The sequence below is a fragment of the Hypomesus nipponensis genome, chromosome 4 (genome assembly GCF_054491055.1).
Source record: "Hypomesus nipponensis isolate SF chromosome 4, ASM5449105v1, whole genome shotgun sequence".
Classification (NCBI taxonomy): Eukaryota; Metazoa; Chordata; class Actinopteri; order Osmeriformes; family Osmeridae; genus Hypomesus; species Hypomesus nipponensis.
The window spans coordinates 3,082,232-3,106,605 of NC_140364.1; the positions used below are offsets into that span (position 1 = coordinate 3,082,232).

A 24,374-nucleotide genomic window follows, 5' to 3' on the forward strand; every position below is an offset into this window, starting at 1 on the left:
TATATATATATCCATTCTCTTTTTTTAAATGTTTGCATTTGCCATGTAAAACTGGTTTACAAAAGCAAAGACCAGGTAAATAAGTGTCAGGAAGTATTCATGCCCAGAGAACCCTTAGAGCAAAGCATCAGGCTTGAGGTGGATCAGTGTCATTGTCTAATTTGCTGCTGACAGTCTGACCCATCCTCTGTAACAGGAAGTGACCGGTCAGAGGTCCCCCCGAAGAGGAAGTGTTACTCTGTCTAAACGTTGCTGTTGTTGTTTACCCTCCAGGCATGGTGCTGCTGCGCAGGTGGATTGCTGGCGGAGTCTGTCGCAGTCGTGTCAAGCTGCATGGCAGGACCGTGGTCATCACGGGCGCCAACACCGGCATCGGCAAGGAGACGGCCAGAGACATGGCCAGCAGAGGTACGTCTAGGTGTCACAGGAACACCTGCGTGAAGAGATGGGACATGAGGGTGGCTGTGGGGGGATCTGGGATGAAGGCTTGTGGAGGTTGTTTGAGGGTTTGGGTTAAAGAGGAATAGGAAGATTTAAAGGTGTGAGAAAAAAGGGTTGGTTGCAAGGATTCACTATGACTGTGTATTTCAGAGACCTTGTTTATGCTTGTATTATTTCTACGTTGCGTTGCGTGGAGTCATGTTTACCTCGCGTGGTGTTTTGTTATGCTGGTCTACATTGCTTAGGGGCTAACCTGCGCTGTGACATGTGACCCCAGGTGCACGTGTCATCTTGGCGTGCCGGGACATGACCAGGGCAGAGATGGCGGCCGTGGAGATCCGCCAGTCGACAGGAAACACCAACGTGGTGGTCCGCCATCTTGACCTGTCCTCCCTGCTCTCCGTGCGGCGGTTCGCCAGGGAGTTCATCGCCTCGGAGACGCGGCTGGACATTCTCATTAATAACGCTGGTAAGAGAGAGACAAAGTGGGGCTGTAAGGACGGGTCTACTACGGGGTCAGGTGGCTGAGCGGTTAGGGAATCATGCTAGTAATCAGAAGGTTGCCGGATCAATTCCTGGCTGTGCCAAATTACATTGTGTCTTTGGGCAAGGCACTTCACCTGACTTGCCTCGGAGGAATGTCCCTGTACTTACTGTAAGTCGCTCTGGATAAGGGCGTCTGCTAAACGACTACATGTAAATATACTATACAGTTATTTATGTTTTGAGTATCTCTGTCTTTACTAATCACTTTCCGAAGACACATACTCTATCTACCTATGGATATTCAAGTTGTTTCAGACCTCCTAGACCTTGGGAAATATGAACATGGTAAATTGGTTAAATAGTAGCCCAATCTTTGTAGCAGACAGATGCCCAGGTGTGAGATGCTGAGGCATGGAGCTGCAGTGAGAACGTCCAGGGTTCCTGTTTCCTGTCTCCTTAGGTGTGATGATGTGTCCCAAGAGCTTGACGGAGGATGGCTGCGAGACCCAGTTGGCTGTCAATCACCTGGGCCATTTCCTCCTGACCAATCTGCTCCTGGATATGCTGAGAAGCTCCGCCCCCAGCCGTGTTGTCAACGTATCCAGCATTGTGCATCAAGGCGGTAACTAGCTTTCATCAGCCATTGGTCAATCCAATTAGAAAGTGTTGACTGAGTGACACTCAACAATGACGTACAGTCAATTGCGTACAGATCCAAAACTGCTGCTGTACGCAATAATCTTAAATTACGTGTAGAGAGTCAAATTGATATTGAAGAAAATGAAGTGTGTGTGACGTACCCGAGTCACAATCCGTTTGTTGTCTTTTGCCTCCCCTAACCACTGACAGGTAAAATTCACTTGGACGACATCAACTTTGAGAAGACGCCGTACGACTCTCTGGTCAGCTACAGACAGAGCAAGCTAGCCAACCTGCTCTTCACAAGAGAGCTGGCACGGAGAAACCAAGGTCAGGGGTCACCGTTTCCCATCCTCGTCCTCCTCTTCCTCCTAGCCATGCTCTGCCGGTGTACTTCTGATTACAGCTTCATGTTTCTTTGTCCTGCGTGTTTTCAATGTTGACATATTGGCCAAAATGATTACAGTGACAACCTACATTCACTTCCCCTCATCCCTCCATTTCCCCTTCACCCCCCTCCCTCCCTCTATCTATCCCTCAGGCAGGGGAGTGACGTCCTTCGCCCTCCACCCAGGGGTAATCCGTACGGAGCTAGGCCGCTACGTCCAGACCCGGTTCCCCCTGCTGAGCGCCCTGCTCTCCGCCCCGGCCCTCCTGCTGATGAAGACCCCCTGGCAGGGAGCCCAGACCTCGATCTACTGTGCCGTCACCCAGGGCCTGGAGGACAAGACCGGCTGCTACTTCAGGTGATTTGTGGATGTGTGTGAGTGAGTGAGTGAGTGAGTGAGTGAGTGAGTGAGTGAGTGAGTGAGTGAGTGAGTGAGTGAGAGAGAGAGAGAGAGAGAGAGAGAGAGAGAGAGAGAGAGAGAGAGAGAGAGAGAGAGAGAGAGAGAGAGAGAGAGAGAGAGAGAGAGAGAGAGAAAAAAAAAACTTGTGTGTCTCTGTCCCAGTGACTGCAGGGTGAAAGAGCCAGCTCCTGAAGGGAGGGATGACATCACTGCTCTGAGACTGTGGGACGTCAGCGCCAAGATGGTGGGCTTTCTGGAGGATGTCTGACACACCCACAATCAGACACACACATCAATCAGACACTCCTCAGCTCATCTGCCCATCTCACAATGCCATATTTTATACAATATTCTTTATTTTCTTAGATAACTATTTTTCCTATATGGTCATTGTTGTGAATTTTTGAGAGGAGTGTCTGATACTTAATGGTTGTTCTTCCTATGACACAGGTTGTTATAATTTATAACAAAGATCCAGTTGAAGTTTCAAGTTGATTTGCCATTTGTAACAAATACAGGTACATGTACATTGGAATTATTTGATATTAAAGTAGTATTGTGTAACCTTACAACGTGTTCTTCTGGATTTGAACATAGTTTAACCGTGTATGTGGATATGTAATAAATGTGATACTTAAAGTTGTTGAGTGCTTTTGTCTGAAATTTTCCCTTACCAAAATGGCGTCTTCTTAGTGCCATCGATGGCTGTGCAGTGTGGGAAGTTGTGCAGACGGATGTCCTTTGCTGATCCAGAATCAGGGAAATGCGAGCAATGTCCAGCGACTCAACATACTTTGTGAGCTGTGTGATCATATCTACTGACTGGAGATCAGCTGTAATTCGATCGGAGGAGAACCCGGAAATGAGTTCATTGCGTGGCTTTCAGCTGATTCTCACTTTACGTTTTGTCAACAACAGCGACATTCAGACATGAAAACGAATTAAACGCTTTGGAATTGTTGCACCTAGGGGCATCAACACCCCTGACATTAAGACATTGTTTTCGATCGAGTCTTTGGTTATTAAATTCGCTTTAGATAGTTGTTTGATTACATCTCCGCCAAGATGAACGTGACTCTTGCAGTGAAGCAGTACATCTCGAAGATGATAGAGAACAGCGGGCCGGGAATGAAAGTGTTGCTGATGGATAAAGAGACGGTTGGTTCAAGAAAGCTACCTTACAGATGAGAGAAGCCAATTTAGCGTGATGTAGCTAGCGAGCTAGCCCTCTAGCTATCTGTGTAAATGATGACGTTGTAGAAAAACATTGGATTATGTTCTACTTTGACCTACGATAATGTCTACATGTGTTTCAGACGAGTATCGTCAGTGTGGTGTACACACAGTCAGAGATCCTACAGAAGGAGGTCTACCTGTTTGAAAGGATCGATTCTCAAAACCGAGATAACATGAAGCACCTGAAGGCTATTTGTTTCCTCCGGCCAACAAAGGTGCAGTACTTTATTTCACTCTGTCTCCCCATCAACTCTCTCTTACCTCCATCTGTCTTTCTCTCCTTGTCCCTTTCAAAGGTTCTTTGACCAATGTTTATTGCTGGAGCGCCATTTTTCTTCTTTCCTACAGGAAAATGTAGAGAATCTGATCCAGGAGCTTCGCAGGCCCAAGTACAGTGTCTACTTCATCTGTAAGGACACATTATAGTTCTTAATATCTGCAAAGTTAATATCAACGGCAAGATTGTGGACCTGGCTCCTACTTATCCATTGCTTTGGTCTGTCTCTCGGTTATCTGCTGCTCCTGTCTGCCCTCCCTCCACGCCTGCAGACTTCAGCAACGTGATCAGTAAGAGTGAGATCAAGGCCCTGGCCGAGGCTGACGAACAGGAAGTGGTGGCGGAGGTGCAGGTGAGGCTGCAGACTCTGACATCGAACCCACAGATAACAGGCTGACTGTTCTATCACCGGAGAGGGTGATAGATGGATGAAGTGTTGAGTGGAACTGAGGACGGTGTTAAGAAGCAACATTAAGGTGTTTCTATGCTCTGTGCCAACCCAAACACGCGCACAGAAAGTCCCAGAAAACGTCACAGTAATGTGTCACATTCATGTGAGAGATATCATGTTGTCGTGAGTTAGTAGATGTGTTCAGAAGTTGAAGTGAAGAGTGTCTGTGAGATGACGTGTGATTTCCCCCACCCCCACCCCCCCCATGTTTGTGTGTCAATGCAGGAGTTCTATGGAGACTTCATAGCTGTGAACCCTCACCTGTTCTCCCTCAACCTGAGTGGCGTGGCCAGGGTAAGAGAGCACATACCAGGACCACCACTGGTGCCCGTTAGAACCAGACTTTATATGGAATGTTGCAGATATGATCTTATTTTGGTTTCTTATTTCTGTTTGTGTACCTGTGTGTGTGTGTGTGTGTGTGTGTGTTGCAGGGCCGCAGCTGGGAGCCCTCCCTCCTGGCCCGGACCACCCAGGGTCTGACCTCAGTGCTGCTGGCCCTGAAGAAGTGTCCCATGATCCGCTACCAGCTGTCCTCAGACATGGCCAAGAGGCTGGGGGAGAGCGTCAAGGTGAGGGGAGCACACATTTACATTTAGTCATTTAGCAGACGCTCTTATCCAGAGCGACGTACAGTGAGTACAGGGACATTCTCCCCGAGGCAAGTAGAGTGAAGTGCCTTGCCTAAGGACACAACGTCATTTGGCACGGCTGAGAATCGAACCAACAACCTGCAGATTAGCCTGACTCCCTAACCGCTCTGCCATCTGACCCCCTACACACACACACACACACACACACACACACAGACTTCTTCACGCTCATCCCCTCTTCCTGTCCTCCCTTCCTCTCCCCGCTCATCTCCTCATGCCCTCTTCCTCGCATCACCTTCCCCACTCATCCTCTCCTCCTCTTCCTCTCCCCAGCAAATCATCACTAAGGAGTACGAGCTGTTTGACTTCCGGAAGACGGAGGTCCCTCCCCTCCTGCTCATCCTGGACCGCAACGACGACGCCATCACCCCCCTGCTGAACCAGGTGAGATAGACAGGTTATCACCCCCCTGCTGAACCAGGTGAGAGAGACAGGTTATCACCCCCCTGCTGAACCAGGTGAGACAGACAGGTTATCACCCCCCTGCTGAACCAGGTGAGACACACAGGTTATCACCCCCCTGCTGAACCAGGTGAGACAGACAGGTTATCACCCCCCTGCTGAACCAGGTGAGACACACAGGTTATCACCCCCCTGCTGAACCAGGTGAGACAGACAGGTTATCACCCCCCTGCTGAACCAGGTGAGACACACAGGTTATCACCCCCCTGCTGAACCAGGTGAGACAGACAGGTTATCACCCCCCTGCTGAACCAGGTGAGATAGACAGGTTATCACCCCCCTGCTGAACCAGGTGAGACAGACAGGTTATCACCCCCCTGCTGAACCAGGTGAGATAGACAGGTTATCACCCGCCTGCTGAACCAGGTGAGATAGACAGGTTATCACCCCCCTGCTGAGCCAGGTGAGATAGACAGGTTATCAACCCCCTGCTGAACCAGGTGAGATAGACAGGTTATCACCCCCCTGCTGAACCAGGTGAGATAGACAGGTTATCACCCCCCTGCTGAACCAGGTGAGATAGACAGGTTATCACCCCCCTGCTGAACCAGGTGAGATAGACAGGTTATCACCCGCCTGCTGAACCAGGTGAGATAGACAGGTTATCACCCCCCTGCTGAACCAGGTGAGATAGACAGGTTATCACCCCCCTGCTGAGCCAGGTGAGATAGACAGGTTATCACCCCCCTGCTGAGCCAGGTGAGATAGACAGGTTATCACCCCCCTGCTGAGCCAGGTGAGATAGACAGGTTATCACCCCCCTGCTGAACCAGGTGAGATAGACAGGTTATCACCCCCCTGCTGAGCCAGGTGAGAGAGACAGGTAGTCACCCCTCTGTTGAATCCCACAACACGCTGGTGTGTTTGTGTCTCCCTCTAGTGGACGTACCAGGCCATGGTCCACGAGCTCCTGGGCCTCAACAACAACCGCATCGACCTCTCGCGCGTCCCCGGCATCAGCAAGGACCTGAAGGAGGTGGTGCTCTCCGCGGAGAACGACGAGTTCTACGCCAACGTGAGTCCCAACGCCTGGGTTACCCTATTCAAATCAACTTTATTGACAGTGTGTTGAGTCTGGTTGTTTTTTGGAAGGGGGTGGAGTGTTTTCCTCCAGCTTGCAGCTCCAGCATGCAGGAGGCAGTCCTGGGAGGGTCATGGGGTCACGGGGTTGAAGCCAGTTTGATGCTGGTTCGTAGGGTTACCAGGTCACTGGGTTTGAAGACATGGGTATGGACCCAGAGGGAAATGACTATTAAGAGCTTCTCCTGGGTGATGCTCGCTTCATTGAGTGATTGTAGGAAACACGGTGTTGAGCGGGCGTCATTCTACGACATGCACACAGGCGTGCACAGAAATAGCACATCAGTTTGGTGGCGGACGTGGTCGTGATACCAGGCTGTGTGCAGCGCGTAGGGAAGCTGTAATGACCCGTCCAGATGTATGGTGTTATGAACAATGGCTTAAGCGGCTTATCTGGAACTGAATGAGCTCACCTCACCTCACCCTCCCCTGTCCCCTGAATACACTGATCGTGTTTTCCCTCCCTCCCTCCCTCCCTCCCTCCCTCCCTCCCTCCCTCCCTCCCTCCCTCCCTCCCTCCCTCCCTCCCTCCCCCTCCCCCCCCCCCCCCCCAGAACCTGTATCTGAACTTCGGGGAGATCGGCACCAACATTAAGAACCTGATGGAGGACTTCCAGAAGAAGAAGCCTAAAGACCAGCAGAGGCTGGAGTCCATCTCTGACATGAAGGTACCCCACACCTGTACAAGACGTTTCCACGACCGGCTGTTTGTGTTCATGACTTCCCCATGTAAACACGTTGACATGTTGGTATCAGTTCCTCTGTATGTTCCCTGCTCTTTTCACCAGCTTTCTCTGTCCTCTTTGAAAGGTTCACGTTTTCTTGTCGACGTTTATGAGTGTGTGTGTTAATACATAGACTTTTGTGGACAACTCCCCCAGTCGAAGAAGATCTCCTCTTTTTAAGTCTCAAGCGTTCTTGTAATACGGCCCACGCGATGTGAAGGCAGCTGTTTATAGATGTGTGTGTGTGTGTGTGTGTGTGTGCGCAGGCGTTTGTGGACAACTACCCCCAGTTTAAGAAGATGTCGGGCACGGTGTCCAAGCATGTGACGGTGGTGGGCGAGCTGTCCCGGCTGGTCAGTGAGAGACACCTGATGGAGGTGTCTGAGGTGGAGCAGGAGCTGGCCACCCAGAACGACCACTCCAGCGCCCAGCAGGTCAGACCCCCGACCCTGACCCCTGACCTCGACCCAGACTGTAGCCCTGACCCTGCCCAACCCGTAACCCTGACCCCAATCCTGCCAGAGCCCTCCCAGCATGCAACAAGACAACCCCCAGTGCTTCTGACTGTACAGGAAAACACACCTATCATAAACTATCCGTTCCCTGTTCTAACACGTAACAACTTCAGAACCGCCGAGACACGTCTTGCAGAACCCTTTTGAGAACCCATGATCTGTCGGGGTAACAGGCCGTCGGGTTCTCCGTGTTCCTTCCTGTCCTCAGAATGTGCGTCGGCTGCTGCAGAACCCCCGAGTCAGCGAGCTGGATGCGGTGCGCTTGGTGATGCTGTACGCGCTGCGCTACGAGAAGCACAGCAGCAGCGTCCTGCCGGGGCTACTGGACGAGCTCAACAGGAAGGGCGTGTCGGAGAGACACCGCAGGGTAGGCCGGGGCGGGAGGGGTTAGTATACTACAGTTTAGGATCGTATAATACATTAAAGTATAGCACGAGACAGTACAGTACAGTACAGCATAGCATGGCACAGTAGAGAATAGTATTATATAGTGACCTGTGACCTGTGTGTGTGTGTGTGTCAGATGGTGCAGTCCATGGTGGAGTATGGCGGGAAGCGGGTCAGAGGAAGTGACCTCATCACGCCCACGGACGCCGTGGCCATCACCAAACAGTTCTTCAAAGGGCTCAAGGTACAAGACTTCCTCATGTCACCATGGCAACACGAAGAGTCCACTGAGACTTGCCACGTCCTGACCAAACCACTGTGTTTTTCTCTATCGTTGTTTTTCTCCCTCCCTCCCTCCCTCCCTCCCTCCCTCCCTCCCTCCCTCCCTCCCTCCCTCCCTCCCTCCCTCCCTCCCTCCCTCCCTCCCTCCCTCCCTCCAGGGAGTAGAAAACGTGTACACTCAGCACCAGCCCCTCCTCCATGACACTCTGGACCAGCTGATTAAAGGACGTCTGAAGGACAGTCAGTTCCCCTACCTGGGCCCCAGCTCCCTCCGGGACAGGTGACACAACAAACATCCTTGAATCCATTTGGGAGTACAGCTGCAACATAGCAGCATGTGGAGAAAGTGAAGCGCCGCGAAGACTTTCAGGATGCACTGCACACACCCACACACACACAGCTGACCCTGTCCTCCCGCACCCCCAGGCCCCAGGACATCCTGGTGTTCGTCATCGGGGGAGCCACGTACGAGGAGGCTCTGACCGTCTACAACCTGAACCGCACCATGCCCGGGGTCCGAGTGGTGCTGGGGGGCACCACCATACACAACACCAAGAGGTCAGCACTGGGGAGGGAGGGGGAGGGGAGGGGGGAGTTATGTCATAGTCGTCATGACCTCACCCGTGACGTCAGTCAGCAGCTTGTCGTGACAGTTGAAGTGCTCCCTGATGGTAGGCCAACACAAAACACACACTATGGTGAGCAGATCCTGTGATTTTCCCAGTGCAGAGTAACCGCATCTCAGTCAGGTGAGGTGAGTCAGGTTGCTGGTTCAACTCCCGGCTGTGCCAAAAAATGACGTTTGTCCTTGGGCAAGGCACTTCACCCTACTTGCCTCGGGGGGAATGTCCCTGTACTTACTGGAAGTCGCTCTGGATAAGAGTGTCTGCTAAATGACTAAAATGTCAATCTTAGCGCTTAGTGTCAGGATCCACAGAACTGCACCTCCAGGCAGCCTCACGGTGGTCCGGGGGCGTCACCTCACCTCGGGTCTTCTCGAGGTAGATAATCAGGGCGTCAGGGCCGCCCCTGCTGGTCCTGGAACACAGATAGGGGCCGTGTGCTCAGGAGGCTGGTGGTGGGGTCTGCTGGCCACGACACATCGACATGAGAGCTTGTTCTTCAGGTGACTTGTTAGTGTTCAAGGTGCAGTCCCAGCCCTAGACCCAGTCCAAACACTAGACCTGGTCACCTTCACCCAGGGTGCCCCCTCCCTCCCCCTTCAGGGTTGTAGGTTCAATGCCCTTTTTGTCTTTTGTACTTTTGGAACTCTATTAAATACATACACACACACATACATACATGCACCACTAACATAAATTACTCTTCTCCCTCCTCTCTCTCTTCCACAGTTTTTTAGAGGAAGTGACATCAGCGGCGGGGGCAGGGCATGCCAGTGAGAGGGCGCAGGGGGCGGGGCGTCATCCAAGCAGACGCTGAACCTTCAACACACACACACACTAACATACACACACACACGTATACACCCACACATTTGTAAACACACTCACATACATACACCCTCACCGATACACATATTATTATTTGTTTCATTACCCAACACATTCCAGTTCTCTGTTTCAGTCTCCATCTACTGCACCCCCCTCCCCAGAAACATGTTGGAATCAGGTCCTCATGACTTGCAGCCCTCGTAAACAACATGTGACCTAATTTACCCCCCCCCCCCCCCTCCCATAAGAGACCAGGGTAACAAGGTTACTCAGATTGTGTGTTGACAGTGCTGCCTGTGTGAGTGTGTGCGTGCTGTTTGTTTGTGTGTTTGTCTCGTTAGGGTTTGAATCTCTTCTCTGGACCGTAAGGATAAGTCCTGTTCCTTAGAAGCCTGGTTGACGTCAGCTCGCTGTCAATTAACTGAGTTAAGGAAGCTTCAATTCAAATGTCCATATAGAAAGAACACTGTCGAAGCTTCTCAAGTGTATTTATATCAATCTAACAGGACAGCATTCAAATACACGTGCTCCACTTTAACTATGGGAGTCGATCATTCTGTTTTAATTGCGATGTGATTATATTCCTCCCAGCCTGGGTAAGCAGAGCTGTAAGGGTTTAGCAATGTTGGTGTGGATAATGTATCTTTTTTTTCCTGTACAGTTCTTGCCTTGTTATTGTCTCTCCAACACCTACTGACTTAGAACACCTGCAACTGTGAATATTAAATGGGAGAGTGAGCATCCGCAAATGTTAAGTGCCGTGTTGGCTTGTCTTGTTTATTGAATAAATGTATGTCATTCATTCATGCGGTAATTATATTAGCCATTATACACAGTACCCTCTCCTTCCCTCTATCCATCCACCTTCCCCCCCCCTCCTCTCTTTTAGATCAATAATGATAACTTAATCCTCTTACTATCTCACCACTTTTATTATGCTAAGCCATCGCTCTCTCTGAACGTCCTTCAAAAAGGTGCCTCATTCCCCTGTCTCTCCCTCTCCACCTCTACCTCCAGCTCTGTAATTCCTTCCTCTCCCTTTCTATCTATCCATTTTTCCATCTCCACCTCTGTCTCTCTCCCCGTACTCTTCCTCTCCATCTCGACCCACCTCCTACTCAACCTCTAAGCCTTTACCATTCGACCTCGATCTCTCCATCTCTATCTGTCTACCTCGGCCTCCACCTGCCTCTCTACGTCTCTCGTTGTGGGTTGGCAGATTATGGTTGATCTATGCGTTGGGAGTATCAACAGTATCACAGGACGGCTCAGCGTTTGACAATGTCAGGGCCCAACATGGTCTCCTGTAGATGACCCCCCTCCCTCCCACACACACACACGCACACATCAAAGCTGTGGCAGCTGATGTTTAGCATGGTTGGCACCGTGCCAGGACCTTCTTCCCCCTTTCATGCGGCGCCAGCCAGAAAGCCCACAGATATGCAGGCCCCCCTCCCTCCCTCCCCTCCCTCCCTCCCCTCCCTCCCCTCCCCCACTGTCCACTCAGAGCAGCAGACTTAATCCGACCCACTCCCTCTCCGTCACACACACAAACACAGGACAGCGTCGCCAGAACCTTGTCTCAAAGCCACAGTCTGGAGAAATCTGGAGGAGGAAGCTTGGATGCGTAGTTGATGCTCAGCTCTTACACGACGCCTGAAGTTTCTCTGGTTCTGGTCCTGGGCCAGATGCTTCTCTAGTCCGGCCCTGCCTTGTCCCTGCCTTGGCCCTGCCTTGGCCCTGCCTTGGCCCTGCCTTGTCCCTGCCTTGGCCCTGCCCCTGCCTTGGCCCTGGCCCCAGAGCCAGCGAGGTCTTGATCTGTTTCATTCAGAGCAACATGAGAGGGGCCTTGGGACCGGGGGCCGTAAGCCCCTGACCTCCAGGTGAACCCTGGATGGAGAGGGCATGGAGAGGAAGAATAATTGGGCCAATTTGCGACTCTGACCAAGGTGAGTTTGATGAGAGCAGAGCGAAGTATGTTTCTGTAATGGTGGGGGAGGGGCTGGTGGGTGGAGAAGAAAGGAGAGGTAGGGAGAGGAGGAGAGGTATGGAGATAATGAGAGGGAAGGAGAGGAGAGAATAGCAGAGTAGGAGAGGAGAATGGAGGAAAGGGAAGGAGAGGTGGAGATCATAGGTTTAATCCTTTGATGAGGGCCTAGACCACAGTCATGTCTTTCTCTGGAGCTCACATCGAACATGGTGACTCATCTCCTCTTAAATACTCAACAACATGATCTACCAGCCTAAAATACAACGCTAGACCAGACAACAGCGCAAAACAAACACACAATCAAACACAGCAAAACCGCACACTAGACCGACATCAGCGGACTGTTCTTTGCTGGTTAATAAAGCTAAAAACGTTTGCCTACTCACTGCTGAATAACTAGGCTACCCCATAGGTCATGGTCATATAGTCAGCCATGTTGGAAAATAATCATAGTAAATGATATGTGGATTGTTTTTGCCTTAAGAAAGATTTGTGCGTTATTGTCCTCAGTTTAGTGACCTTGATGACCCTGGCTTAGCAGACATTTGAGCGCTTTGCTTTCGGATCTCGAGGTCACACCGCTTCTGCCGTGTAGATGGAGCTCTCGAGCACCGTAACGGGAATACCCTCTCCGCGCGCCACCGTGAGCTTTCAGTTTAAGCGAGGAGGAGAGAGGATGCCACGGCGTAACAGACAGCGGAAACATTGAGCTTGTCAGCTGAATTAATAAATATTTCACCGATACAGATAGGTGGTTACGGTTACTCCATAAAACGCACAGGGAAAGAAAATCTGTTCATGCTACAGAAAAACTGTCTCCCCCTTCGGAAAATATAATTGCAACTGGAGGAACTCAACAATCGATAATCTACAAAAGTGATTTAGTCAAAATGAAGAAGAGCACTTTGGCCAAACGGGTAAGGTATCAATGTTACTTTTGCACGTCGCTTATCGTGTGTTTTGTTTTGTATTTATTTTAAAAGCAGCCCACATCTCGAAAGGCAATTCGAACCTGATGCTCGGATTCGAGCGAACGCGTTTGGCACCAGTTTAGTCGGCTATTGCGGACTGGGGCCAGCGGTAGGCAGTGAATTGTAGGTGATGCGTACATTATAGCCCAGCCCATAGCACTCAATGATTAGACAATGGTGTTTGGGCACCACCATACTCATGCCATATTAAATCTGTAGCATCAGTATCCTTTTGTGCCATGATGACGCGGATGACACCTTACCCCTCCGTTCTCGGTGCACTGTACATTATGTATTGTCTTTGTGGAAAAATACACACTGTGAAAAAAAGCATGCGATTGAAGTAATATTTTATTTGCCACACCCAGAAACTAAGATTGTAAATTTACGCACAGAAGGGCGCACCGTTTTGTTTAAAGACAAGAGAAAGGCCATATGTCGCGAGCCAAAGGGACAAGAGCTTTTCAAAAAAGCGCTGTTTTCCCCCCAGAACTATCACAAACATGTTACGTAAGACAAACTAGGTTTTAACGGCTTAACTCCACTTTGATCATGCAGGGCCCCCAAGATTTCAGCCAGCTGTCCTCCCAGACAGATAAAGTCGGTTGGATTCGGAAGTTCTGTGGCAAAGGAATTTTCAGGGAAATCTGGAAAAACCGTTTTGTGATACTGAGAGGAGACCATCTGTACATCTCTGAAAAAGAGGTATAATCGCGCGCACAGACACACGCATACACCTCCTCACAACACATCCTCCAACTTCAACTAATGGGCCCAAATTGTCCAACGTGTGTTGAGCGTTGAATGAGTGAATGGGAGGTGAGTCGCTGAGAAATCCTTAAGTAAACCTTGTTCAAAAACGAACTCTCGCACGGTTGCATAGAAGGGACACACGTTCCTTTTGTCTCCGTCAGCCTTGCTCAGTGATCGCTGGAGTTAGTTAACATCACGACCTCTGAATGTTTCATGTGGGCCTTAGCTGTGTCCTCTCCAAGGAGCTGGGCTCGCGTGACTGCCTGAGTCCTCTTAAACCCTGGCGAGATGTGAGAGCTGAACGGGCCATAAGAAGATGCTGATGCTCTGCTACTGTAGCTGTGAGGAGAGAGGGAGGTAGAGGAGCTACACACATGCACAACACACACACAAACACCCACTCCCGCAGTAACCTGAGTCCAGTAGACAGATGCCCACATAATGAGACTGGAAGCTGCATGATGACGGCCTCTGAGTTAAGCCCCTAAGAGGACAGATTTGGGCTGGAGGTTCACCTAGATCAGTGTGTCTCCCTTCATCCCGCTCTCCCCTCCCTCCCTCCCTCCCTCCCTCCCTCCCTCCCTCCCTCCCTCCCTCCCTCCCTCCCTCCCTCCCTCCCTCCCTCCCTCCCTCCCTCCCTCCCTCCCTCCCTCCCTCCCTCCCTCCCTCCCTCCCTCCCTCCCTCCCTCCCTCCCTCCCTCCCTCCCTCCCTCCCTCCCCTCCCCTCCCTCTTTCTTTCCCTTTCTCCCACCCGCTCTCTCTCCCTTTCGCTCTCTTTCTGTCTCTCTGTCTCTCTCCTCCCTCCCTCCCTCTCTCCCTCTCTCTCCCTCTCTCTGTAATGAAAGACAAAAGAGGATGATAGCTTATGTTCAGGTCAGGGATTGGGAGGGATGGAGGATGTGAGCGGAGGAGAGTGGAGAGACCGGCCGAGTGGGAGAGGAGATCACTGACACCTGTTAGCATTGCAGTTCAGTGTACAGGGATACACCTGGGAGAGAGAAGGAGAGGGAGGGAGAGCGAGAGAAAGAGAGAGAGAGAGAGAGAGAGAGAGGGAAGGAGAAGTAGGGAGAGAGAGAGAGAGACATGCAGAAGAGATGGATAATCAGAGGAACACGATGATCTTCTGTGGGCTCCAGCTGCACGCCAGCCTAGATTGGGGATGATGTAGCCTTGATTTGTGCTGCTGTGCGGCCCTGATCCTCTCCCTCCCTCTGCCCTCAGCCCTGCAGGCCGAGCAGGCAGCACGCGTCAGGCAGCAAAACAAATGTTGGTGACACAGCTGTGTCTCTCGCTGTGCTGCCCTCCATCCCCTCACGCAAAACCAGCCAGAGAAAATGTGTGTGTCTGTGCACGTGTATTCAGTTGTGTGCGAACATGTGTGAAAGTGTGTGTATCCACGTGTGTGTGGACGTGTCTGTATGACTGTGTGTTTGTGCACGTGTTGTCAGTGTGTGCGTGTCTTGCTGTGTGTGTGTCCATGTGAGAGGTAGAGACACAGTCACCTTGTTAAGTTACGAAGCACATCACAGCATTCCTGTTTGTGTAAATGTGTGTGTGTGTGTGTGTGTGAGAGGCGTGCATGTGTGTGCTTGTGTGTGTGTGTGCATGTGTGCTTGTGTGGGTGTGTGTTAGTGCCCGTGGTATGTTATTATTCAGATGTGAACTTTGTGGACTAGTAGCTGAATTGGGCCGGAGGAACAGAGAGAGGAGGGAAAACAGGGGGAACAGAGAGAAGGAGAGGGGGGAACAGAGAGAAGGAGGGGATGACTTCTTCCCCGAGTGGGATGAAGAGAGGAGGAGCTGCTCTCAGAACAGAAGGGAGCACATCGACTCCGCGGACGATCCCTCCGTCCTCCTGTGAAGTAGCTTCTCTGAAGAGATTCACCACAGATTTACAGTCGACTGACAGGCTAACTGGTCGGTGGATATTCCTAAGTCACTGTGCAGCTTCATTCTGGAGGCGTTCCTCAGGGTGGGATTCAGAGTCAGTTGTGGAGGGTCGTCGCTTGGAAATCCTGCTGCTGTTGTTTCTCAGACGCTGTCGTTTGGTGGCACAGACGAGGGAGGTCACAACCCTGGACAGCTAGGTGGCATCTACACACACACACACAAAAACACACACACACACACAAACACACACACACACACACACACACACAGCCCCTCTGTCTCTCTCTCCCTCTCACAGTCCTCAAATACTACTAGTCCTCTCAACCTCCAGTCAGGACACCGAGGCACTAGTGTCCTACCCTGGGAGTTGACAGCTCTGAGCGGTACGGTGTGTGTGAGAGTGTGTATGTCGGGGGCGGGGGGGATGGGTTTGTGTTGCAGGAAGCTCTCTGCGTGGAGGAGGCTGTGTGGGGGGAGTCCGGAACTTTATGTTTCAACAGAGCTGCAGAGTTTTCGGCATCAGAGAGAGAGAGAGAGACGACTGGAGAGCTTCTGTCCGCCTCTGCTAGAGGAGTGTGTGTGCAGGTGTGTGTGTGTGCGCGTGTAAGTGTGTGTGTATTGGGGAAGGGTGGGGGGTGTATAGGGTGTGCCTGCATGTGTGTATCTGTTCCTGTCCTGGAGATAACACCCTATATGTTCCTCGGCTGTCACCGCATACTGACCTCTGATTGGACGAGAGGATGCTCATCTCATGCAACTTTAATGAGAGCACTTGCTGTTCCCTGGCCTGCTGGCCTTTGATTGGTGGGCTGGCCGGGGAGGGCCAGGCCGGGGCTGTAAGTGGTTCCTCTCTTCAGACACCAGTGATCTGAGTGAATTATGGATGAGATCTCAACATTGTGTTTATATATAGAGAGATGGAGGTGCAGAAGGGTGGAGGGGGGGGGGGGGTGGAGGCAGAGAGGATGAAGGAGAGAATGAGAGGGGTGGAGTGAGAGATGGATGCATGAATGGAGCGATGGCAATGAATAGATGGATGGGTGGAGTGGTGGATATAGAGGTGGAGAGGGGAGTTATTCTTAGAAAGGATGACCTCAGGAGATCAAAGTGAACTTCAACCTGGACACCAACCCGAGAGCTTTGGAATTGGTTGAACAAACATATAGAATTATTTATGATTGGTTCATGTCAGACAGCGTAATGGGTTCAACGGAGGGCTGTTGTGATTGGAGGGCAAGGTTGTGTTGCCGGGGGAAAGGAGGCAGAGGTTATGATTGACCAAGCTCAGTGTTTATGACTGCTGAGGTCACGGCACTCTGGTTTGGCCGATACACTGTATGGATACTGTACTGATACCATTATAGAGACTGTTCTGATTGAGGAACAGCAGGTCTGTAGTCACACACACACACACACACACACACACACAGCTGTAAACAGCACAACATTTTCCTGTGTGAGGAAGCTCCTAATCCATTTCCGTTACTTTAATGCTAACCTGGTTTATATATCAGACTAAAGCCTGTAGCCTTGATTACAGGGTGTTACTGCTGCACATTCGCGCACACACACACACACACACACACTCAAACACACTCACACACCCTACTCTGGAGTAGGACCAATCGGTTAGCGCTCCAGGGCTCTCCCTCATCACTGTGTGTACATGTGTGTGTGTTAGAGACTGTTTATGTGTGTGTTTGAGAGTGTTTGTGTGCGTGTGTTTGAGAGTGTTTGTGTGCGTGTGTGTTTGAGAGTGTGTATCAACTAAAGTATCTTTGCATTTTAGGGTTGTGATGCGAGGTTATTTTCAGTGATGAGGGATTTGACATGAAATCACACACACACACACACAAGCACGCACACAGACCTAATACAGTTTTTCTATATAGCAGTCAGGAAGTGAAATATTGATGGGATGGTGGTCTTCAGAATGACTCCTCAGGGCTTCTTTTGCTCCATATTAGGGTTTTGTGTGTGAGTACGCGTGTGTGTGTGCCTGTGTGTGTGCGTGTGTGTACGTGTGTGTGTGTACGTGTGTGTGTGTACATGTCTGTGTGTGTGTGGGTGTGTTTGGCATCAAAGAGCTGCTGTCCTGACACTAAAGAGAGAAGCAGCACAGTACCCTACCGTGATCAAAGATATCTTCACACACACACACACACACACTCTCAAAGCAGCCTATGATGGCGCAGTATTACTCTGTTACCGTGCACAAGGCTGAAAGTATGAAAGCAGACACACACACACACACTCATACAAACACAGACACACACACACGCACGTTCATACAAATACACACAAGCTCACAAAACACAGGCACACACACTGGCACACACTCAAACACAGACACACACCAAACAAAACAGCGACGCCAAACCCAGCCATGGCCCTAACCATGACCCAAAGCTCCCTCCGCGGTGTACAGACACTCACGTGTCCCGGTGGGAGTCCTGAACCCTGACCTCGCCCTTCAACACACACACACCACATACACACACCATGCATACCACGCACACATGCAAACACAACACACCACACAGACACACCACACAGACGCACGCACGCACACACACACACTTACACACACACGTTAGCTGCTGTCAGTCAGGGTGAGGTGGGGTCGATGTGTATGACCCGGGTGTCGCTGATTAGAATTGATCTGCCTTTAAATGAGACGCTCTGGTCTGGGTCTCTGGAGAGGGCTGAGAGGAGGCTGGGGAGGGTCTCACACACACACACACACACACACACAGAGACACACACAAACACCCACAGACACACACACGAACAGATATAGACACACAAACACAGACAAAGACACAGACACAGACAGACACACAGAAATAGACACACACACAGACACACACATTCACAGATACACACACACTTATACAGACACATGCACATGCATGTATGCACATCTGTCTGTGTGTATTATTTGAGCTGCTATCTGGTTGGTTGAGCATATTCTGTTTGTGAGAGACAGAGTGGGTGTATGTGTGTGAAAGAGAGAGAATCTGGGTGTGTGTGTGTGTGTCGGGAAGAAGGCCCCTGGGTGACTAGAGGTAATTAGTCTTGTCCCTGGGGTTAAACTGCAAGCCTCCTGCTGTAGTTCATCATAGAGTGCATGTGTGTGTGTTTGTGCAAGAGTGTGTGCAAGAGTGTGTTTGTGTGCGAGTGTGTGTGTCGTAAGCAACCGCGTCTCTGTGACGGCAGATGGTGAAAGGTTTAACTACAAATTGACAGGAGTAATTTGCCTGCTTGTCCTGTATTGACGCGGCTCCAGCTGCCCTATGTCGGCCTTCATCACAAACGTTCTCTGCCTTTTATATAACCTGGTTACACACACCATCTCACTCCTGGGTGTGTGTTTGTGTGTGTATGTGGGTGCATGTGTGTGTGCGTGTGTGTGTGTATGGGTGTGTGTGAATGTGTATATGTATGTGTGTATGTGTGTATGTATGTGTGTTTGTGTGTATGAATGTGTGTGCGTGCAGGTGAAGGATGAGCGTAAGGTGCAGGAGGTGTTCGACCTGGCGGACTATGAGCGCTCTGAGGAGCTGAGGAAGGCCAAGAGCCGCAGCAAGAAGAACCACAGCCGCTTCACCCTGCTGCGCTGCCGTCAGCCTGGGAACACGGTGAGACCTGCTGGCCAGGGAGGGGAGGCAGGGCTGGGCAGGGGAGGCAGGACAGCCTGGGGACATGGTGAGGCCTGCTGCCCAGGGAGGGGAGGCCAGCCATTATCTTATGTGCCACACACACACACAAACACCCCCCTCCCTCCTCCCCCCTCCCCCCTCCCCCCTCCCCCCTCCCCCCTCCCCCCTCCCCCCTCCCCCCTCCCCCCTCCCCCCTCCCCCCTCCCCCCTCCCCCCTCCCCCCTCCCCCCTCCCCCCTCCCCCCTCCCTCCTCCCCCCTCCCCCCTCCCCCCTACCCAGCCCCCCGCTGGGTTTGACCCTCTTCAGCTCCCGTCAGCCTCACCACCTGCTACACTTCCTGCTTGTCAGAGTGTGGATGGTCTCTTATCATTGGGTGTGTGAGATGAGAGGAGGTGTGTCTTACACAGACCAGTGGAGGAGCTGGGGTTAATTGGATTGGGTCTGAATTCGAGCTCTGAAAACCAGCCTTAATGATGCCTGAGACGTCTTTTCTAGAAGCTTAGAGATTTGGCCCCTCTGCTCGGGATAAGAACCAACTTAAGCCCAATGCCTTGTCAAGGTTTTTATCCAGGTCTTCTGTGTGATTTAGGCCCGATCAAGTTCTTTACTCTTCTCCCTCTTTGACATCCTCATCCCTCTCTTTCCTTTACTCTCTCTCTCCTCCTCCTCCTCCTCCTCCACCACCTCCTTTTCACCTTTAACACCTCCCCTCTCTACACTCCTCCTTCTCTCCTCCTCTCCACCTCTGACACCCTCCCTCTCCCCTCCTTTCCTCCGCTTTGCTCCCACCACATATTTCTGCCTCTCCCTCCTCCTCTCCACACCTCTTCCTCCCTCCTCTCCACCTCTTACACACTCTCCTTCTCCTCTCCTCTCACACGGCCCCTCCCTCCTCTCCTCTTCTCCTCGCTACCTCTGCCTCATCCTTCCTCCGTCTCATCTCCTCGTCTCCCTCTCCCTCCCTCTCTCCTCTCCTCCTCAGGCTCCTAACCTGATGTTTCTGGCTGTGAGTCCCGAGGAGAAGGAGTCTTGGGTCAACGCCCTCAACCTTGCCATCGTCAAAGCCAAGAACCGCATCCTGGATGAGGTCTGTCTGTCTGTCAGTCTCTCTCTCTCTCTCTCTCTCTCTCTCTCTCTCTCTCTCTCTCTCTCTCTCTCTCTCTCTGTCTCTCTCTCTCTCTCTCTCGCTCTCTCTGTCTCTCTGTATGTCTCTCTCTCTCCATGTCTCTGTCTTATTCTCTTTTAAGCTATCTTTCTCTTTGGGATCTCTTTCATTATCCATCTGTATCCCTTCCTCCTTCTCAATCTCTCTTTTCCCCTCTCTATCTCTCCCTCCCTCTCTATCTCTCTCCCCCCCCTCTCTCTCTCTCTCTCTCTCTCTCTCTCTCTCTCTCTCTCTCTCCAAGCTCCACAGCTCTCCTTGCTCTTTCTTCTTCCATTCCCTTCATCTCATTTACTTTGAGGAACCGTGCCCCCCCCGACTCAGCACTGTCCCTGAGCACTTTCTCTTAAAACTGGCAGACAGAGATGAAAGCAGCCTTTTGTGTGCGTTTTAGTGTGTGTGTGTGTGTGTACGTGCGTGCGTGTGCGTGTGCATGTGTGTCTGAGCATATGTGTGTTTGCGTGTGTGTACACACAGCGCTGTGCTTGGAAGGAACTGCATGCCCTGGAGGTGTCTATAGTAGATCACAATGTTTCCTGGCTGAATCACCATCCACTGGGAAAACAGCAGTCCTACTTGTTACCCCGCCCCTGCCAGCGACGCCCACCTGTTTACCAAGCTCACCTCGGTCGCAAGGTGACGCCTTCCTCCCCCCGGGACCTACTGCATGATCAGGGGCAGATCTCCAGGGGGCAGAGATGGGGGTGGTGTGGGGAAAATGCACTCTCTCTGCCAGAGAAACACAGTGGTGTGTGTACGTGCGGGATCTCTCCAGCCTGCCATCCATCCAGTCATCCACATATCCATCCATCTGTCCAATCATCCTTCCAACCATCCATCCATCTGTCCAATCATCCTTCCAACCATCCGTCCATCTGTCAGATCATCCACCCATTCATTTATTTGTCCAATCGTCTGTCCTTCCCTATCAATCTGTCTTCCAGGTTGTCATTCACCCATATTTGGTGTCTCCCAGGTGACTATTGACAGTCTCCATGCCTGTCTCCTAGGTGATCATCCAGGAGGAGAGTGTCCTGGTCCATCCGACCCGAGACCGGGCCAAGATCCCTCACGGGCGTCGTCTGCCCACCAGGGGACACCTCCTGGCCGTGGTGGGTACTGCACGCCCACATGAATCCCACACAAACGGTTAAACAAACGGACTGGGTCTGTAACTGTAGCCTGTCCACTTCCTCCCCAGGCCTCCACTTCCTCTGACGGCATGCTGACCCTTGACCTGGTCCACGAGGAAGACGGCTTCTACCAGGAGGACATCGAAGCAGGGTTCTGGGGGCGGGGCTACCGGGTCGACCAGGACCGGCATCGGACCAAGGGGCGCCAGAGAGCGGGCACGGACGTCTCCAAGCTGCGCGTGACCTCCAGGGAACCTCGGATCAAGACAGGCAGCCTGCCTCGCGGGAGTGGGCTCTCCTGGGGAAGGCACGGCACCAACCACCTGGATGGCTATCCCCAGAACCAGGCCCAGGCTCATCCCCAAGCTCGCCCACAGCCCCAGGCCCAGTCCCGCACCCCCCAGCCTGGGAAGAGAATGAGCATCCAGGGCAGGAGCCGCTGCGCCTCCATGGACGAGGTTCTCTCCTCCAGGCCGGTCCGCTCCAGGTCCGACCTGCGGCCCCATCCCAGGGAGGAGGGGGTCCAGGCGGGCCCGGCAGCCCAGGCCGAGGGTCCCCCCGTGGGCCAGCTCCAGAGCCTCATCGCCCAGAAGATGCAGCGCGCCCAGGAGCTTCTGGAGGAGATGAGGCTGCAGGAGCTTCAGCGCGCCCGGGGCGGCGGCGACTCAGCCTACCTGAAGGGTATTGACTCACCCCGGCTCCACCACCTCCGCGGCTCGGACTCACCACGCTCCCGCTCCTCGGGGTCCTCCCCCCGCAGCCGGAGCAGCGACTCCCCCCGGCTGAGGGGTAAAGACTCGCCCAGGCTCCGGGGGAAAGACTCGCCGCGGGTCAAGGGGAAGAGGTCGCGCTCTAAAGCCACTGACTCGCCCCACTCAAAGGGCGGCGACTCGCCCGTTCTGAAGGGTAGCGACTCGCCATGCCTGAGAGGCTCTGACTCACCCAGACTTGGCAGCTTTGACTCGTCTCGTCCCGGAGAGGCAGACTCCGGCCAGAAGGCTGCTGACTCTCCTCAGGTCGGTGAAGACTCAGACTCCTCAGTGCGCAGGAGCGAAGACTCCCCCGGTCTGAAAGGAACTGACTCGCCCTGCCTCAGGGGCTCTGACTCGCCGCGCAGCAACGACTCCAACTCGCTTCCAAAGGGCAAGGAGCCCCTGGGGGCGACCGGTAAAGACTCCCCGAGGGCTCAGGACTCTCTGAAGGGCTGTGACTCGCCTCACGCAAAGCGCGTCGATTCGCTGGCCTGCAAGGCCCCTCCTCCCGGGGGCGAGACGTACGAGGTGGAGCGTCGGCGGGCGGAGGCGGAGCGGCTCCTGGAGGAGGCGGTGAGCTCCTGGAAGGAGGCGCAGGAGGTGCTGGAGGAGGTGAAGGAGCTGCAGACGCAGACGCTCCGACGGCGACGGAGGCGGACCTCCGGAGAGACGGACGCCACGGACACGCCCCCCTCGCCGTCACGGGACGAGGAGGAGGAGGACAATCCGTGATTTGTCCGGCTTTTTGCGTCGCCAAAACAAAGACTGCGATTGGGTGAAATATTGCTAGTTCTTCCTGTTGTGAAAGCGCACGAGAGAGGCATGATGGGGATTCTGCACATTCTCTTTATATATATATATATGTCACTTCTACAATATTTTGTCTGGCGTTATTTGCTATAAATGTTCAAACACAAAAGGTCTTGAGTGATCTGGCCCCCTTCGAACAGTCCCTGCCCAGACAGCCTGAACACGGACAGTCTGTGATGCCGGACGAGCATGAAGTGTGACGAGAGGATGAGAGGGAGGATCAGAGGATGAGAGCATAGAGGAGAGGATGAGAGGGGCGAGGGGGAGGAGGAGAGGGGGAGGGGGAGCGAAGAAGAGGGGGAGAGGAGTGGATGACCAGGGGAAGGAGGGGAGGAGGAGAAGAGGTGTGAGGGGAGAAGGGGAGACGTGAGAAGGGAGCTGGAGGGGGGGAGAGGGGAAACACAAGGGGAAGTGGGAGCCCGGCTGGCTGGAACACGCTGCACGGAGCTCAGGCTGGTCCTGTTCTTTGTTGCTGCCTCTCAGAAGCCCACTCTGGGTGGGGGAGGGGCTGTGGGAACAGGCTGTCCTCAGTACAGGATGGAGCTTGTGTGCGCGCGCGCGTGCGGGTGGGTGTATGTATGATCTTGGAGGAATTGGGATGTGTTGCGTGTGTGTGTATGTGTTGTGTGTGTGATTCAGTCTGAAGCTGAGGTGCTCCTATGACACACACACACACACTCCGCCTGGGGACGATGATGCCACACATGTATTAACATTGTTCTATCCGTCTGATATGTAGGTCGGCTCTCATGTGAAAATGCCTTGTTGCTGGAAAAACACCAAACATGGAAGATATTTTTAGAGAGAGAATAGCAATGGGGCTTGTTCGACATGAAGTGTGTGATGGAAGGGAGAGGAGGAGAAGTCGCAGAGGGAAGAGTGCAGTTGAGGACTCTCATGCTGTTCACACCTGGAAGATGTCCATGTCTTGTCTGGCTGAGTAGCAACGAAACAACCACCTGCAAGATCGGAGAGGACTATCTTTCTTTGCGAATCACCTTCTTCAAACCTTCGTTGAATCTGGCAGATGAACCCGAGAGCCCTCTACTTGAAGCAACGCCCAATGAGAACATGTTGTTTACAAACTTCCTGGTTGAGTTAACCAATCAGGTTACTGCACTACTTAGATCCATAGCTGACGTTCCATGTTCACATTCTCTGCGTTCTGTTTCCATGCCCATCGCTCCTCCCTACCGAAATAGAACAGAAATCAATGTTCACTCTCAGTATCATGTCCTGGGTATGTCACATGGCCGAGTTTCCATCTTCCATTGGCCAGCGACCAAACAGTGATTCATAGGTCAGTGAGTCGAAATTAACATGCGGTGAGCGTCTCATGTAGGACAGAGCAGTCAGAAGCACTGAGATCACCTCACAC

General features: G+C 52.3%; 3 protein-coding genes across 3 annotated transcripts; all 3 read left to right on the forward strand.

Annotated features, from left to right (window-relative positions):
- The first annotated feature begins 203 nt into the window (after nt 1-203).
- crdh (cone RDH) lies at nt 204-2,979 on the forward strand. The gene is made up of 6 exons (XM_084695710.1): nt 204-408; nt 719-910; nt 1,388-1,549; nt 1,777-1,896; nt 2,108-2,312; nt 2,517-2,979. The coding sequence occupies exons 1-6, from the start codon at nt 276-278 to the stop codon at nt 2,620-2,622; spliced, it is 918 nt and encodes a 305-aa protein (XP_084551836.1). The 5' UTR covers nt 204-275; the 3' UTR covers nt 2,623-2,979.
- Nucleotides 2,980-3,158: 179 nt separating this feature from the next.
- vps45 (vacuolar protein sorting 45 homolog) lies at nt 3,159-10,677 on the forward strand. Its single transcript, XM_084697143.1, has 15 exons — nt 3,159-3,512; nt 3,671-3,805; nt 3,939-3,999; nt 4,140-4,219; nt 4,544-4,612; nt 4,753-4,890; nt 5,245-5,355; nt 6,314-6,448; nt 7,068-7,181; nt 7,505-7,672; nt 7,962-8,120; nt 8,277-8,384; nt 8,581-8,702; nt 8,849-8,980; nt 9,775-10,677. The coding sequence occupies exons 1-15, from the start codon at nt 3,420-3,422 to the stop codon at nt 9,860-9,862; spliced, it is 1,713 nt and encodes a 570-aa protein (XP_084553269.1). The 5' UTR covers nt 3,159-3,419; the 3' UTR covers nt 9,863-10,677.
- A 1,911-nt stretch (nt 10,678-12,588) lies between these two features.
- plekho1a (pleckstrin homology domain containing, family O member 1a) lies at nt 12,589-23,216 on the forward strand. Its single transcript, XM_084695731.1, has 6 exons — nt 12,589-12,780; nt 13,393-13,539; nt 18,978-19,118; nt 20,122-20,226; nt 21,312-21,413; nt 21,503-23,216. The coding sequence occupies exons 1-6, from the start codon at nt 12,754-12,756 to the stop codon at nt 22,916-22,918; spliced, it is 1,938 nt and encodes a 645-aa protein (XP_084551857.1). The 5' UTR covers nt 12,589-12,753; the 3' UTR covers nt 22,919-23,216.
- The last annotated feature ends 1,158 nt before the right edge of the window (nt 23,217-24,374 follow it).